The sequence below is a fragment of the Trachypithecus francoisi genome, unplaced genomic scaffold (genome assembly GCF_009764315.1).
Source record: "Trachypithecus francoisi isolate TF-2019V2 unplaced genomic scaffold, Tfra_2.0 Lachesis_group2, whole genome shotgun sequence".
Lineage (NCBI taxonomy): Eukaryota > Metazoa > Chordata > Mammalia > Primates > Cercopithecidae > Trachypithecus > Trachypithecus francoisi.
In genome coordinates, this window is record NW_022681465.1 from 107,971,455 (window position 1) to 107,989,039 (window position 17,585).

Consider the following 17,585-nt stretch of genomic DNA (forward strand, 5'->3'; position numbering starts at 1 on the left):
CTGCCCTTAACATTTTTTCCTTCATTTCAACCTTGGTGAATCCAACGATTAAGTGTCTTGGGGTGTATTGGGGTTGCTCTTCTTGAGAAGTATCTTTGTGGTGGTCTATTTCCTGAATTTGAATGTTGGCCTGTCTTGCTAGGTTGGGGAAGTTCTCCTGGATAATATCCTGAAGAGTGTTTTCCAAGTTGGTTCCATTCTCCCCGTCACTTTCAGGTACACCAATCAAATGTAGGTTTGGTCTTTTCACATAATTCCATATTTCTTGTAGGCCTTGTTTGTTCCTTTTCATTCTTTTTTCTCTAATCTTGTCTTCTAGCTTTATTTCATTACGTTGATCTTCAATCTCTGATATCCTTTCTTCTGCTTGATCGATTCGGCTATTGATACTTGTGTATGCTTCACGAAGTTCCTGCTGTATTTTTCAGCTCCATCAAGTCATTTATGTTCTTCTCTAAACTGGTTATTCTAGTTAGCAATTCATCTAACCTTTTTTCAAGGTTCTTAGTTTCTTTGCATTGGGTTAGAACATGCTCCTTTAGCTCAAAGAGTTTGTTATTAGCCACCTTCTGAAGCTTACTTCTGTCAATTCATCAAACTCATTCTCTGTCCAGTTTTGTTCCCTTGCTGGCAAGGAGTTGTGATCCTTTGGAGGAGAAGAGGCGTTCTGGTTTTTGGAATTTTCAGGCTTGTTGCCCTGGTTTCTCTCCATCTTCATGGATTTATCCACGTTTGTCTTTCATGTTGGTGACCTTGAATGGGGTCTCTGAGTAGACATCCTTTTTGTTGATGTTGATGCTATTCCTTTCTGTTTATTAGTTTTCCTTCTAACAGGCCCCTCTGCTGCAGGTCTGCTGGAGTTTGCTGGAGGTCCACTGCAGACCCTGTTTGCCTGGGTATCACCAGTGGAGGCTGCAGAACAGCAAAGATTGCTCCCTGATCCTTCCTCTGGAAGCTTTAGCCCAGAGGGGCACCAGCCAGATGCCAGCCAGAGCTCTCCTGTATGAGGTGTCTGTTGGCCCCTACTGGGAGGTATCTCCTAGTCAGGATACAGGGGGTCAGGGACACACTTAAGGGGAGGCAGTCTGACCTTAGCAGAGCTTGAACGCTGTGCTGGGAGATCTGCTGCTCTCCTCAGAGCTGTCAGGCTGGGACGTTTAAGTCTGCCAAAGCTGTGCCCACAACCACTCCTTCCCCCGGGTGCTCTGTCCCAGGGAGACGGGGGTTTTATCTATAAGTCCCTGACTGGGGCTGCTGCCTTGCCCAGAGAGGAGGAATCTAGAGAGGCAATCTGGCCACAGCGGCCTTGCTGAGCTGCCGTGGGCTCTGCCCAGTTCGAACTTCCTGGCGGCTTTGTTTACACTATGAGGGTAAAAGCACCTCCTCAAGCTTCAGCAATGCAGATACCCCTCCCCACACCAAGCTCAAGCATCCCAGGTTGACCTTAGACTGCTGTGCTGACAGCAAGAATTTCAAGCCAGTGTATCTAAGCTTGCTGGGCTCTGTGGGGGTGGGATCCGCCGAGCCAGACCACTTGGCTCCCTGGCTTCAGTCTCCTTTCTAGGAGAGTGAATGGTTCTGTCTCGCTGGTGTTCCAGACAGCACTGGGATATGAAAAAATCTCCTGCAGCTAGCTCAGTGTCTATCCAAACGACCACCCAGTTTTGTGCTTGAAACCCAGGGCCCTGGTAGCGTAGACACCAGAGAGAATCTCCTGGTCTGCGGGTTGCAAAGACTGTGGGAAAAGTGCAGTATCTGGGCCAGAATGCACCATTCCTCAGGACACAGTCCCTCATGGCTTCCCTTGGATAGGGGAGGGAATTCCCTGACCCCTTATGTTTCCCAGGTGAGGCGATGCCCCACCCTGCTTCAGCTTGCCCTCTGTGGTCTGCACTCACTGTCCGGCCAGTCCTAGTGAGATGAACTGGGTACCTCAATTGGAAATGCAGAATTCACCCGCCTTCTGCATCAATCTTGCTGGAAGCTGCAGGCCAGAGCTGTTCCCTTCAGCTCTCTTGTCAGCAATCCCTTCCTAGAGTTTTGACAAAGCATCTAATACTGGAACCTCAGTCCCATCACAATACCAAACCTCGCCATCCCAAAAGTCCCCTCATCCCCCTTCAGTCTATCTCTGCCCACCCATCCTGCTTGCCCCTAGAGGTGACCGCTTTTCTGAATTACTTAACCATAGATTAGAGCTTGAGTGTATACTGTTGTGGTTGGCTTCTCTCACTCATAATGTTTTCGAGATTCATCTGCACTGTATGTATCATTTTTTTTTTCCTTTTTATTACTGAATATTCCTTTGCATCAGTCTATCACAGTGTGGAGAAGCTACTTCTGCTGATGGACTCCAGGGCTGTTTCCAGCTTTTGGCTGCTTTGAACATTCTTAGACAAGTTTTCTTGTGACTATATGCTTCTGTTTGCCTTGAGTAAACACTTAGGAGTGGGACTGTTGGACTGTGTAGTAGGTGGATGGCTAATTTTAAAAGAAACTGGCAGGCCTTTTTTCCAAAGTGGTTGTACAATTTTATACTCCCTCCAACTATATATGAGAGTTCCAATTGTTCCATAGCCTTGACAAAACTTCTTTTTAATTTTAGACATTCTGGTGGGTGTGTAGATAAATAGGATTTTTAAATGATTATTTAAGAGACAAATGACCCTGAAATCATGCACACATACACACAAATACATAACTCGGAATTCATAGTGCTTTTTAGAACCAAGCAAAATCAGATGTTTGTAAACAAAGCATTTAGCACAAGGACAGCAAAATTTGTGACAACTTACAATATTTTTAAGTAATTGAAGATTTGAAATTATTTTTCTCCCTGAAACAAGCAGTAAGCCTCCAAGGACTTGCTGAGGAATCCCAGCTTTGAGCTCTGGCAAAGAGTTTCACAGGCCAAGGACAGCAGTATTCACATTGCACAAACTGAGCACCAAAGCCTTCAGTTTCCCTAGTAACACACAAAATCAAACTTCCCAGTCACTGCTGCACATGAGAATATTCTACATTTGAAGCTTTTACAAGAGGAGAAACATGCACCACACTACAGAGAGACTGACTGGCACGGGACATTGATGCCACTGAATCCCCATCCCTTCTCTTTGAGTTAGCTTCTACATGACAAAACCTTTGATAAGAGATACTCACATCCCCCCTGAAATTTCAAGGAAAACTGTTTCAGAGAGATGTCCCGCACTAATGCAGGGGTGTTTCCTTGACCCCAGTTTAACAAGCCTGGACCTAGCATTTCCCTTCTGGGGCTTCACTGTAAACAGCAGTGTGGCAGAGCAAATGGTTTTAGAGCCAGAGGGACGCGTTTGAAATTGGCTCTGTGTACTACCTTTGTGGCTTGGGCGAGTTTCTTAACCTCTTAAACCTCAGCTTCCCTGCCTGTTCCAAGCAATGAGGATACCTCCCCTTGTGCAAGAGTGCCATCATGATTAGACTGCAGATGTCATGCTGCCAGCATGTGGGAAACACATAAGAGATGGTTGTGGAGCAAAGTTCATCCCCCTGGCTGCCTACCAGAGAGAATGCCAAACCACAGACCCACTCATTCCATATCTATTCTCCCAATGAACTCAACTGAGTATTAAGAAGGAAATAATTTTAGAATAATTCCTACTGAGTTTAAATGACTGGTAAGTGTAGGGTCCACAGGAAAATTCTGGTTCTAGGAGAATTTTGTCATCCAAGTGAATCATTAGTTGTACAGTGGGGTATCTGGAAGAGGTACGTGGATAATCGGAGTCAGCTTCAGTGAAAACCCAACACTGCTGGGATGTGACAGGGAAAGGTCTGCTGGCCCTGCTCTCGGCACAGAGCATCATTAAGTTGGTCCCAAAATAGGGTTCCTGACGGCAGATGCTGCCGCAGCCAGGAAGAGTCTCTGCTTATAGAGCAAGGAGTTATCTCCATGCTGGGTTGCTAGCCATAGGCATGCAGAGAGCCCAGCAGAGGCAGGTGAGCTAGTTTGTGTGTGTGTGTGTGGGGAGGGGGGTGGTGTTCAGCTCAAAGTGCCAAATGCCACATTATATGTGGAGAAGAACGGACCAGAGCCATCTCAGCAGATGGAATTGGTACCTGTCATCCCTGCTTCTTCCTGTACCTAGTGGCTGGGGTACATTTCCATCCCGAAAGCAGGATGTACATGTGCACCTACTGGCCTTGTGCTTTAGCTGGCTCCACTCTAGACAGAACACAAAACCCATGTTGACATCGCAAGAGCTCCACGAGCCAATCAGCTGGCCCAAGGGGCAGACGATACGTGAGAAAGGGTTTTTTGTTGTGTTTTGTTTGTTTTTGTTTTGTTTTTAAATAACATAGGGAGCCATGGGACACAGCTTCTAAAGGAGAGATGCATCTTGATTCAGAAAGAAAAGCTAAGCACTTAAAAATCACTTGTTTTTGTGTTAAAGCTATTTGAAAGAACAATTTGCAAGGCAAAAGTTTTATTCGTTTGGTATCATATAAAAAATTCACACCAAGCTCAGTAAGTGGCTGTATAGCAAATGGTCTTTATCCCTGAAGGAAAGCATGAAACAGTTCTTCACAGAAGAAATAAAAATGTCCCATAATTATGGGATAAATGAGTCACAGCCCTTAGTCACATTTCGACCAAGATATCACACAGGTTGGTCATGTAATTGTTTCTGTAATTATGTGGAATGGACTGAGCAGACGAGTTGGTAGAAAATCCTATTTTCACACTTCAGTTTTACATGATGATTTTTCAGTGGTTCAGTCAAGCTGAAACGTTTTACCTGTATCTGTTATAGATGGTGTTCTGCAGTGGGCAGGCCTATGCAGACCTACCCCGCAAAGTCTGAGGAAGCTGAGAGGCCAAAGAAAGAGACTGACAACTCTAGTTTCTTAGAAAGGAACATTAATACAAACTTAAGAACAGAAGCCCTGTCTGTGTCTCTGGCAGCAGTGAGACAAGATGGTGAATCCCTGCACCATTACCCCCAGACCCAGGGCTTATATGCCATGCAGAAAGGGTGGTTCAGAGGGATGTGTAGGACAGTTGAAGTATGATAACATCACGGTTGTTTGACCTAATGGTCACGACCTAATGGTCGTGTTTACAGTATGTATGTGCTTTTACCCAAGGAACAATAGATAATTTGGGAATCTTGGAGGCCTTCTGAGAACTGGGGTTGATCAGAAGACAACATGGCAGAATAGCATCCAAGATGGAGTTGCTTTGGCTTCCACACTCCAGCCTCCCAAAGCCAGCTCTTACAATCTCATGCACTCTTCCTCTTCCGTGATGGTCTCTTAGCCTGCAGGGAGGGTGGCTGTAGATTGAGTAGCAGTACATTGGCAATGGAAAACAGGTCAGGCCCAGTGGAATACCAAGTGAGGGAGGTTCACAGTCTGTTGGATCATCTCTAGTCTTAGAAATACCATGACTTCAGTTTTCTCAGAAGTAGTAAGACAATGAGAGATACTTAACATTAATAATTTGAATAGTAGAAATGTAATGACAATTGAAAGAGAATTTGTGTGCCAGAACAACAACAACAAAAAAGCCTGTTAGCCAACTAAAAGCATCATGAAGAAAATTAAAACTTGGTTCTTCTTTAGAGACTTGTTGTAGCCAGGAAATAATTCAGGTTTAGCCCAAATTGTAGGCAAATAATAAAAACTCAAGAACAGTATTTCAGGACCAGGTACGGTGGTGCCTGTAATCCCAGCACTTTGGGAGGCTAAGGAGGGCAGATAGCTTCAGCTCAGGAGTTGGAGACCAGCTTGACCAACATGGGAAAACCCTGTCTCTACTAAAACTACAAAAATTAGCTGGGTGTGGTGGCGCATGCCTGTAATCCCAGCTACTTGGGTGGCTGAGACCCAAAAATAGTTTGGACCTGGGAGGCAGAAGCTGCAGTGAGCCAAGTTTGCACCACTGCACTCCAGCCTGGACAACAGTATGAGACTGTCTCAAAAAAAAAAAAAAAAAAAAAAAAGGAAGAAAAAGAAAAGAAAAATAGTGGTTGGACTAGAATCTAAGTTTTTCTCTCTCCAGTTTCCCTATTTCTACCAAGGATAAATTATAGTACCTTAGTATTTCAGGAATAATGAAAAATAAAAAATAAAAAAATTGTAGGACCAATTTATTTGCTTTATTTGCAAAATAAATGTTAGTCTCACTGTACTTGGCCTAATTATTTGCCTGAAGTGTAGCAAGAATAGTTATTGGTCATATAGGCTGCTTTTCAGTTGGCTTTGCTGGAACTTTATAAGGAATTTTGGATTTGACATTTTAAAAGCCTTGAGACTAAGGATTCCCCGTTAGACTATGCTTGTAATACCTATACATAGGTATTATACCTGTACAAATTCCTCTCTTCTTTAGTTCCCAAAATATCTTGGTTCCTGGGCCTGTCAGAAAGCGGTATTATTTACTTACCACAGGCCAGGAACCTTGTAAGGGAACCATTTAGATAACATACCAAGTTAGTCTTTCCAAAGGACTTTTTATCGGCTCTGTAAAGTCAGTGTCAATTCCTCAAAGCAGTCTGGTTATATCTGAAAATACGTGATTCTAGTCAAAGCCTTGGTGAAATAAGCAGTGTTTCCAATTGTGTCCTCTTACAAAACAAAACAGATTCTTACTAAATTTATGCAAATAACTACATTGCCATAAAATAATACTCATGAAGTTTCCAAATTCTGGAGAACTCAGGTAGAGGGAAGAAGTAAATTTTGCTCACAAAAGTATCCTTTACAATCAGAGTAGCAGTCTTCCAAACAGGACGTTGCCTGTTCATCATGGAACAGTCACCCACAAACCAAGCAGCTCTTTGTCAGTCAGACGAGGGTGCTGTTTGTCGGGCACTGTAGAATCCAGCAGCTCCTCACACAGTTTCAGAGTCAGTCCTAGGGAAAAAAGAGGCTCTCTGCTCATGAGTATCTCCTCCTTGTACTCTCCAGGTAGCAAGATCCTATGTAAACCATTTCCATTTTATCATGGGACTCTTTTCGGGCACTGCAATCCCCATCAGAGTGTTTCTCTGGGATTACCCCCATACGCCCTAGTAAATGATTCACTAAGGGCTGTCGAGTGAAGAATTTATCCCTACAAGCACTCTGGCATGCTACATTCTGTGGGCTCACGCAGTCTTATTCCCATTTAGCATGTCCAATTAATATTGCTCAAAGGGCAGATTTGCATGCCTTCTCTTCTGTAGTACTAGGTAGGTGAAATGTTTCAGCAGTCAGATGTCATATCCATTTTCATAAAACATTTAGGGAAAGGAGATTATAACCACTTTACATAAAGCCTATTTAAACATTTCAACTTTCATAATTCTATCAACCCTTATATTTTTATGTTCTGGTTCCAGGAACTTCTCTTTTTCACCCCTAGACCATTTTACCATCTTGTCAAAAAGGCTTTGGGTTTGCAGCAGGGGATTGAGCCAAGGGACCTGGGCACTTTGGTCAGTGTGTCTTGATTAATTACCTCAACATTGCCCCAGGCAATTGTTGATCACTTTTCTCATTTTAATCTTTACCTTTTGATTTTTCAAAAAAGTATTGTCCAATCTAGGGTAAATACAGAAAATTGGTTTGGGTCCCTGTAATGTTGGGAGAAAAGCATGGGCTTATTATGGTCCATCCAGCTTTTGGTAGTGTTATATTAAGAAGTTTGTTTGAACCTATCAATTTCAATTAATTCAATTTTCTTTTTTTTTTTTTTTAAAAGAGACGGAGTCTCACCCTGTTGCCCAGGCTAGAGAGCAGTGGCACGATCTAGGCTCACTGCAAGCTCCGCCTCCTGGGTTGATGCCATTCTCCTGCCTCAGCCTCCCAAGTGACTGGGACTACAGGCACCCGCCACCACACCCGGCTAATTTTTGTATTTTTAGTAGAGACGGGGTTTCACCGTGTTAGCCAGGATGGTCTCAATCTCCTGACCTTGTGATCCACCTGCCTCAGCCTCCCAAAGTGCTGGGATTATAGGTGTGAGCCACCATGCCCAGCCAATTCAATTTCTTAATAACCAAGATTTCCACCCTGCTGGGACAAATTCCATGACTCCCTTTCTTTTCTTCTCTTAGTTTCACCCCTATCAATTTTTTAAAATTTACCTTTTTTTTAGTAACTTTTAAAATTTTCACCTCCCTAGGATAAGTCCTTTGACTCTCCTTTTTGCCATTCCCCACGCTCTTGTAATTAGTCTAATGTTTTTATTAGCATCTGTAAGAACCATGAGGGGAAGTTGACACAGCAAATTTGAGGCTTCCTGAACTTTTTTTTTTTTTTGAGGCGGAGTCTCGCTCTGTCGCCCGGACTGGAGTGCAGTGGCCAGATCTCAGCTCACTGCAAGCTCCGCCTCCCGGGTTTACGCCATTCTCCTGCCTCAGCCTCCCGAGTAGCTGACTCCCGACTACAGGCGCCCGCCACCTCGCCCGGCTAGTTTTTGTATTTTTAGTAGAGACGGGGTTTCACCGTGTTAGCCAGGATGGTCTCGATCTCCTGACCTCGTGATCCGCCTGTCTCGGCCTCCCAAAGTGCTGGGATTACAGGCTTGAGCCACCGCGCCCGGCCGCTTCCTGACCTTTTAATTTTGCATCAGTAATGAAGTGTGCATGCAAAAGTCCCTTCCACCCCCCACCCCATCACCAGACACACACGCTTAACCACAGCATTTACCATGACCTGGGTAGTGGGCACATTGATGGGGTGAATATCCCTGTCATAAAGCCAGTCCCACATGGCTTGTAGACAAAGCATATCAGCTGCTTCATCTGGGGTACTCCACGTAGCATTGGGGCTGACCCCCTTCTCAGGGTAAACAGATCTTACAGAGGCTTTTATCCAGTCCACCAGGCTGGCTGTTCCCTCAGGAATAATCTCCCATGTGTCTGGATCACATATAACCATCTGTGATTGTTCAGTAGTGAGCTGGGGATCCTGCATCAACCCAAACACATTTTTCCACTCTGCAGCATTTAAAACCAAAGACACTGCTCCAAATTAGTTACTCTCACAATTCAACAAAAGGTTTACCCAGGGAGCTAATGATACCTATCTACAAAAGGGAACAGTTCCTTCACACAGTACCCTCTGGTTTCAGCAGTTACTTGGTTTTGCCCTTCCCCCACATTGACTACCTTCTTGGCAACCACAGGTCTCAGAGGTACTTTCTGTTGCCCTGTCATTATTTTCCCCTTGTAGATAGCTTTGAGGCTAGTGATCTGAGCTCAGACGGACCCACATTTGAGCTTGGTCCAGCCCCAAGGCCCAATCTGGCACTCTTATTTTAGCTTTTATAGAAAATAACCAAGGGACTGAATATTTCACTTTTCCTTATTGGTTTGCATTTATTTATGTATCCAATTATACCAGCTCCTTAGGAGTTGGCTCTGAGTTCCACTGGTACCTTCCACTCTTACCTTTTAGTAACTGAGCACAGCACAGCTACAGCTCCATGCCATAGGTGATCACGCGGCTGCCCAGGAATCAATCAGAAGTTCCTCATTCTCTATCCTTTTATCCTTTCCCTTTCTATCCATCTAGTTTTATCTGTATCATTTTTCATTCATTTTAAAACAACCTTTAAATAGCCTCTAAACTATGTAGTTACTCTTCCTTTACGCAAAAACTTCATCTTCATGTTTTTGATAAACTTCTTTACCAAAACACATCTTTATTTATTCACTTTGATATAGAATTGTTTCTCTTATATCTAGTAGTTTTAATTACATATATTAACTACTGCTTTAACTCTTAGTAACCCTAATTTCCATGTAAAAACCTAGGATTACTTAATTTAACATAACAGTCTTTAAGATTTCAAATTACTGAAAAGAACTTTGAAACTAGTTTTATTTGAAAGATTACTAAAGTTAGCTGAACTAAAAGGTATGTGAGTCAGTTTCTATATTTCTGATAAGAACTTTTTTTTTTGAGACAGAGTCTCGCTCTGTTACCCAGGCTGGAGTGTAGTGGCCCGATCTCGGCTCACTGTAACCTCCGCCTCCTGGGTTCAAGCAATTCTCCTGCTCAGCCTCCTGAGTAGCTGGGACTACAGGCGCACACCACCCTGCCTGGCTAATTTTTGTATTTTTAGTTGAGACGGGGTTTCAGCATATTGGTTAGGCTGGTCTCAAACTCCTGACCTCAGGTGATCCACCTGCCTCGGCCTCCCAAAGTGCTGGGATTACAGGCGTGAGCCACTGTGCTCAGCCAGAACTTACTTTTTCTTTAAGCCAAATTAGAGCTCTGTCATATATTTTGGTAATGATCTATCACATACACAACACACTAAATATATATAGACATACACACAAACAGAAGCAGATCTTATAGATTTACAAGATTCTTCATTTGCCAGTTCTCAAATAGCTCTCTCCCACCTTTATACAACCCACCCAAAGACATGACTCAGATGAAACAAGGTAGAGAAGATTTACATCTCAAAGGCACAGAACTTAGACCTAAATAGCATTATCTGAAAACAAGATTGCCAGGAAAAGTGTCTTCTCTTCAACTTAGCTTGTTTCTTATATTACTGACTTCAGGGTGCCAGTATATTCTTATATTACTGGCTTTAAGGAACAGGGCCAAGAAAGCATGGAAGTTTTGGGGCCTAAACCACACTTTTTTAATCCAAACATGCCAAGAAATGAGTAGCCCTTGGAGTAATAACCACTTGCTGTAAACAACTGCTGTCAGCCACCTCTAACGATATAGCTGTTGCCCGTGACTGCTAGCCATTACAGACAAGGTGAACAACTCTCACAGTACAAAGTAATCTCTGTGCCCCACCCCCCACCTCCCCACACACTAACCAGAGATCAGATAACACAATGCAAAAGAGTGCAGTTTTAGACCTGAGTAGAATCTGTCTGCTTACTACTCTTGGGTTTCATGAGGAAAAAGAGATTCTTCCCCAAAAGAGGCGTCTTTGATGCCATCTGTTTTCCCCAAGGGATCCCAGGCTGTTGGAAATTCCTTTTTTTAGATCCCTCGTGTGGTAAGAGGAAGGAGGAACAGACAGAAGTAAATGGAGAAACAGAATTCGGTGGACTCAGAAGTTTTACAGAGTGCGCAGGCCTTAATACATATGTATACATATGCAGCCCAAATTTCAGTTTTAACTAAGTTTACTTTTGACTGTAGGGCCCTTTAAAAAAAGACTTTTTCCTAATTGTAATTCCTACTGAAGCTGTTTTACTTTTTTTTTTTTTTTTTTTTTTTTTTTTTGACACGGAGTCTCGCTCTGTTGCCCAGGCTGGAGTGCGATGGCACGATCTCTGCTCACTGCAACCTCTGCCTCCCAGGTTCAAGTGATTCTTCTGCCTCAGCCTCCTGAGTAGCTGGGACTACAGGTGCCCGCCACCACACTCAGCTAATACTGTATTTTTAGTAGAGAGGGGGGTTTCACCATGTTGGCTAGGCTGGTCTCAAACTCCTGACCTGAAGTGATCCACCAGCCTCAGCCTCCCAAAGTGCTGGGATTACAGGAGTGAGCTATTGCGCCTGGCCGGCTGTTTTACTTTTGCGTCTGCTGCCGGCTGGCTCCTGCTGAGAGGCAGTCATCTTACCGCATTGGCTGCCCGCCACCCTTCCAGACCACAGTGTGATGGATGGCGCTCAGTTAAACCCACTGGCATTTGGGGTCATCCCCACACTCACAGGGTAGTCCACAATCATCTGAAATGTGAGCCACAGCATTCCACATAAAAGTGGATGCCCACCACAAGATTTCCTCCATTTCTTGGTCTCTCAGCTCCTGGCCTGGCTTACCACACATGTCAGGGTGGGCAGGCCTGTGCACACCTACCCCAAAGTCCGAGGAAGCTGAGAGGCCAAAGAAAGAGGCTAATGAATCCCATTCGTCGGAAAGAAACATCTAATAGGAACTTATGAACAGAAGCCACGTCTGTGCATTGGGTGGTGGCAAGACAAGATAATGGATCCCTGTTCCATTACCCACAGACCCAGCACTTATATACTAGAGGAAAGGAGTGTGTAGGACACTTGTAGGGAAAGCCAAGAAATGCTATGTGAATCTGCCTAAGGGCAGGATTTATGGTCAAGGTTGTTCTGATGTAAGGGCAGGATTTACGGTAAGTACATGCTCTTCGTACACAAGGAACAGTAGATAAAATAGTAATCTTGGAGGCCATCCCGGAACTGGGGTTAATCAGAAGTCAACATGGCGGATTAGCATCCAACATGGAGTTGCTTTGGCCTCCGCAGACAGGATTTCTGGCTATTACAGTTGATGTTGCTAAGCCATATTAATCTGCCTCTGCAGACGTCCTACATGCTCATCTATCTTATTTTTCAAGTTAACCTACCCCATTCATTGAGTGGCTACAAAGATGTAATGGTCTGAGCACTTGAAAGTAGGTGGATTTAGCAGTGAAGCAGCATGATTATAAGTTTGATAGAACTAAATATGCCCCACTAACAGTGTTGGGGTCAGTTATAAAACAAGAAATGCAGGATCCCAAAGGAAGCACACTTATTATTTCTAGTGTTAATGACTTCATTTTGTCATTTGACAGATATTTATTGAGCATTAGTACAAAATCATTAACAACAAAAAAAATTGGTAATGAGAAAGAACTAGGTGCCAAACTGCATCTAAAGTTCAGGTCTCATCCTGAGAAAACATTTTATAAATTGACTGTCTATAATTGAGCATTTGAAGAGCTTTGCGGGAAATGTTTTTAACTCCTAGGCTTAAATTCAGATTACTTCTGGAGCACAGGAAAATTTTATAACATATCTGACACAAACAGGTTATATGTTAGCCTTATAAAAAACCAAAATTTAATTATATCTTTTATCTTTCTGCATTTCTGTAGGCTGTCAAAATGAGACAGTAGCTGACTGGAAAAGTAGATGTCCTGTCTAGAGAGTATATGCCTTGGGTACCTTCCTGCTCTCAGGCTCAACCGTTCTATAAGTGTCTGAAAGTAACAGAGCCTTTGGAGTAGTACCACTTGGTGTATGTCTTTCATCTGTTCATATTATATGTGCAGCTTCCTGCTTTCTTCAAGTCTTCAGAGCTTTTTAACTAAATTGTTTGATGAGAAATATAGCAAATGGCATATTTAAAATCTTTCTCTTGTTTTACCAAACTTTTGAACGACTTTAGATTCACAAGATTCATCGTGATTCAGGAGACAATTCTCAGACAGGTGAGAATACTTCAATTGAACTCTAACATACTTAGGAAGCAGTTGTGGGTTCAAATGTATACATTTCTCTGAAGAAGTCTAAGTTGACATCTGCCACCCCAGAATGTGGAGTGCCAAAATCCACATGCTCATATCACAAGATTGGCAAGCCAGAAGAAAAGCAGAAATCCCTTAAAATTTCCTTGAATCTTCCTTTATGGCAACCTTATCTACTGAATGCCCTCCCCATCTTGTTTTTCTTTTCTTGGCTAGATACCATGTAGGACACATAAACCCAAGAGAGTGGGCCAAAAGTCTAGGGGAGACACTGGTTGAATGAGACACAGGTGACAATATGGTAGTTGCTCAACCATGTCCAGTCTCCCTTTTCTTTGCAGTAATTGGTGACTGTATAGTTGGAAAATGTCACTAGGTCCTGGCCTGGGAGGCAGAAACTCCAAGTTCCTATTCAGTTTCCTACTCTCTCATTTCGTATGCTGGGCAAGACTCTGCTTTGGTTCTTGGCTTCCTCCTTAAAAAGAGGAGCTGGACCCGATGGCTTCTACAAGCGGAAAGGTCTGGAATTCTCTGATTGTTAGAGGAAAAAAAAAATCAGTCTGCTACCAAGAATTTAAGATTTTTGTTCCTGCAAGAATTGCAACATTCTTTGCCCTGTTGGTGGCTTTCCTAGCCACTAATGCGTAACGCCAGACCCTAGGCTAAGTGTTTAGTCTCTCTTCTTGATGAGGTGGATCACATCTCGCATACTTAGAAAGATTTCATGTGTTCTTTCTAAGTTTCAATTTTTGTCATTGTAAAATGAATTAACAAAAGCCCATCTCATTGTTAATGAGGATTAAAGAAGGAAATGTATAATGCTTAGCAGTAACTGGCATTTAACTGGTACCTTCCTTCCCCCTTTCTGAAACCTTTCTAGACATGACCAGTCTGGAATAACATAATGACACTTGACACACCGGTGCATTTTCTCTCTCTCCCTCACTCACATACATTTTAGTTAATTTCTTGTAACACTTGAGCAGGGGTATTATTTTAACTAACTTGGGAGCTTCTGGGTGCCAGAAACTGTTCTAAGCATTTTCATGTCCTTTGCAGTGCCCAGCATTGCCTTGTACATAATAGACCCTCTGCAGGTACTCAGCAAACATTGGTAAATTGAAACCATTCCATCTTGGAAGTACAGTTTCCACCATTTATTCTCTCTTTGATCTTGGGCTACCTACAAAATCTCTTCATGCTTAAATTTCTTATCAGTAAAATGGGGATAGCCCTATGTAGTTTTGAGAATTGTTGTAATTATTGGATGAGATAATTATTTAAAGTACATAGCACAATGCCTGGCACAAAGTAGGCACTCAGTAAGTGGAGCTGTTTTTTTTTTTTTTTTTTTAATTGGTGGCACAGTATTCCTTTTTGCCACAGAGTACAGCTATTTAAATGTCCTTTATCCTTTCTCTGGCTTAAGTTTCTTTCTTTTTTTTTTTTTTTTTTGAGACAGAGTCTCACTCTGTCACCCAGGCTGGAGTGCAATGGCCAGATCTCAGCTCACTGCAAACTCCGCCTCCCGGGTTCACGCCATTCTCCTGCCTCAGCCTCCCGAGTAGCTGGGACTACAGGCGCCCGCCACCTTGCCCGGCTAGTTTTTTTGTATTTTTTTTAGTAGAGACGGGGTTTCAGTGTGTTAGCCAGGACGGTCTCGATCTCCTGACCTCGTGATCCGCCCGCCTCAGCCTCCCAAAGTGCTGGGATTACAGGCTTGAGCCACCGCGCCCGGCCTCTGGCTTAAGTTTCTAATTCATATAAGTATCTGTTGGAAGAATGACCAATGAATTATTTAATTATGCGGTCTTACTTTAACCTTTATTGAAGGATAATTTCTCCAAACTTTTAATCACTTCTATTGCTATAGACTCTCTTAATATTAACTGAGATAAAATCAGAAAGAATAAACATCATCCATCTTTGAATAATTTCTAATGAACAACTTAGAATTCAACCAGTCAGCCTGGACCATAGCCTTGAAACTAACCTCTCTACTTTTAGTTTTGTTTAGAAACTACATTTTGAGGAATTTTTGGTTCTTGAATCTTGAATTTCATCTTAAATCTTTAAGTTAGATTTAATTTATTACTTGGTAAACAAATAAATGCTAGGACTGTACATGATTATGAAGTCCCTGAATAGGCTAAACCAAGTGTCTCACAAGTGAGCAGTATTAGTTTCTCAGGGTTTCAGAAATGCCATGATCCCAACAATATCATTTAAAGTACTATTATTTATAGATAATTGTAAAAATATATATATTGAAACTTATATGCAAGGATAGGTAAATCACTAAGGTAGAATTTGGAAGATAAAAATTAGGAAAAGAGATAGTATAATAAGTATTTTAAGTTAGATTATTTAAGGTAAGGCGCTATAGCTATGGTGTTCAGATTAACTTTATAATAGTTCCACCTTCACTTCATGTTGTATAAAAATAATTCAGTTTTAATTTTTGATTTAACAATGTTTTTAGTTGAATCAGGTTTTTAGGACACCAAAATAAATGGTTAACAAGGTGATCTAGAAGAGTGTCTAAGACATTATCAAGTGAACACAGTAAGTAGTGGAACAATGTAACATGATCACGTGTCTAAAGACATATATGCAAATGAACAGATGTAATTAATAGCCCCCATGTACTACATGCTCACTATGTGGCAGACACTGTTCTAAATGCTAGGCATATATTAACTCACTTATTTCTCAAAATAGCCTATAAATGAGATGCTATCATTACCTCCACTTTATAGACGTGGATAATGAGACCCAGAGAAGTAACATTCCCAAGATTACACAGCTACTGAGTGGCACAGTAGAAATCTGAATCTTGGCGATTTGGCTCTGGAGCTGGTTTCCTTAACTACTAGGCTTCTTGCACCTTGTGTCACTAGGCAATTCTTAAAGAAGAATTATTGCATCTTTTTTTTCTTCTTGGAATAGGATCCTTTTATTGGCATCTGAGAAGTGCATTCTTCCTGCTGAAATTTGCATGTCTGCCTCCTCTCTTAGCCTAGCGAGGAGTAATCCTGTGTTATGGTTAAATTTCTCTACTCGCTTATGAGTTACTCTCACAAGAAGCAAATGCGCTGAAAATGTGTGTTTCTGAAGCCAACACTGCTGCCTTGTCATTTTTTATATCTCGGCGCTCACTGGTGGCATATGCTTTTTGTTAGTTTTTACATTAACATGACCGTGCATTTTCGGTGTTAAATTCAGGTCTGCAAAGACTTAGGCCAAAATTATTTAAATGGTTGCCTGCCCCCACCACCCTGGAAGATAGGGACAAGGGTGAGAGTTGAGTTGTTGCAATTTTGGGGGAATCTGAAACTGTTTTCTTCCTTTCCTGTGATCAGCAGTATGCATCATTTGATGAAATCCATCCTTAAAGAGAATCTAGAAGACCATCTAGAGGTCTGACTTTTCAGAGGTGCCCAAATTGGTCTGAATTAATTTCTTAATTTAAATCTCTATAGGTTTCATTAGTATTATATTTCCTCAAATATCCCCATTGAACAGCCTTCCCTATCCAGCTGAATATATTGTCTTTCAAGTAAAGATTTAAAGTACTATTATTTATAATTTTAAAAATATATATTGAAACTTATATGCAATGATAGGAAAATTACTAAGGTGGAATTTGGAAGATAAAAATTAGGAAAGGAGATAGTATAATAAATATTTTAAGTTAGATTATTTAAGATAAGGCGCTATAGCTATGGTGTTTAGATTATAATAGTTCCACCTTTACTAGTTCAATAGTTCCCCCGAGAATGTCCCTCAAGTTTTAATGTTTATTTTCTTAAATTGTTTTTTTTTTTTTTTTTTGAGACAGAGTTTCACTCTTGTTGCCCAGGCTGGAATGCAGTGGCACAATCTCGGCTCACTGCAACCTCTGCCTCCCAGGTTCAAGCGTTTCTCCTGCCTCAGCCTCCCGAGTAACTGGGATTACAGGCATGTACCACCACGCCTGGCTAATTTTTGTTTGTTTTTTTGAGACAGTCTTGCTCTGTCGCCCAGGCTGGAGTGCAGTGGCATGATCTTGGCTCATTGCATGCAACCCCTCCGCCTCCTGGGTTCAAGCGAGTCTCCTGCCTCAGTCTCCTGAGTAGCTGGGATTACAGGCACGCTCAACCATGCCTGGCTAATTTTTGTATTTTTAGTAGAGGTGGGGTTTCACCATGTTGGTCAGGCTGGTCTCCTGAACTCCTGACCTTGTGATCTGCCCACCTCAGCCTCCCCAAGTGCTGGGATTATAGGCATGAGCCACTGTGCCCAGCCTAATTTTATGTATTTTTTTTTTTTTTTAGTAGAGACAGAGCTTCTCCATGTTGGTCAGGCTGGTCTCGAACTCCTGACCTC

The 17,585-nt window shown here is 42.3% G+C and overlaps 1 protein-coding gene across 1 annotated transcript in view; it reads left to right on the plus strand.

The window, feature by feature from the left end:
• PDE8B (phosphodiesterase 8B) overlaps positions 1-17,585 on the plus strand; it is a 370,628-nt gene that overhangs the window by 330,421 nt on the left and 22,622 nt on the right. Inside the window, exon 13 of the mRNA XM_033179929.1 lies at positions 13,139-13,181. Coding sequence (XP_033035820.1) covers positions 13,139-13,181 — 43 coding nt within the window. The remainder of the gene's footprint in view (positions 1-13,138; positions 13,182-17,585) is intronic.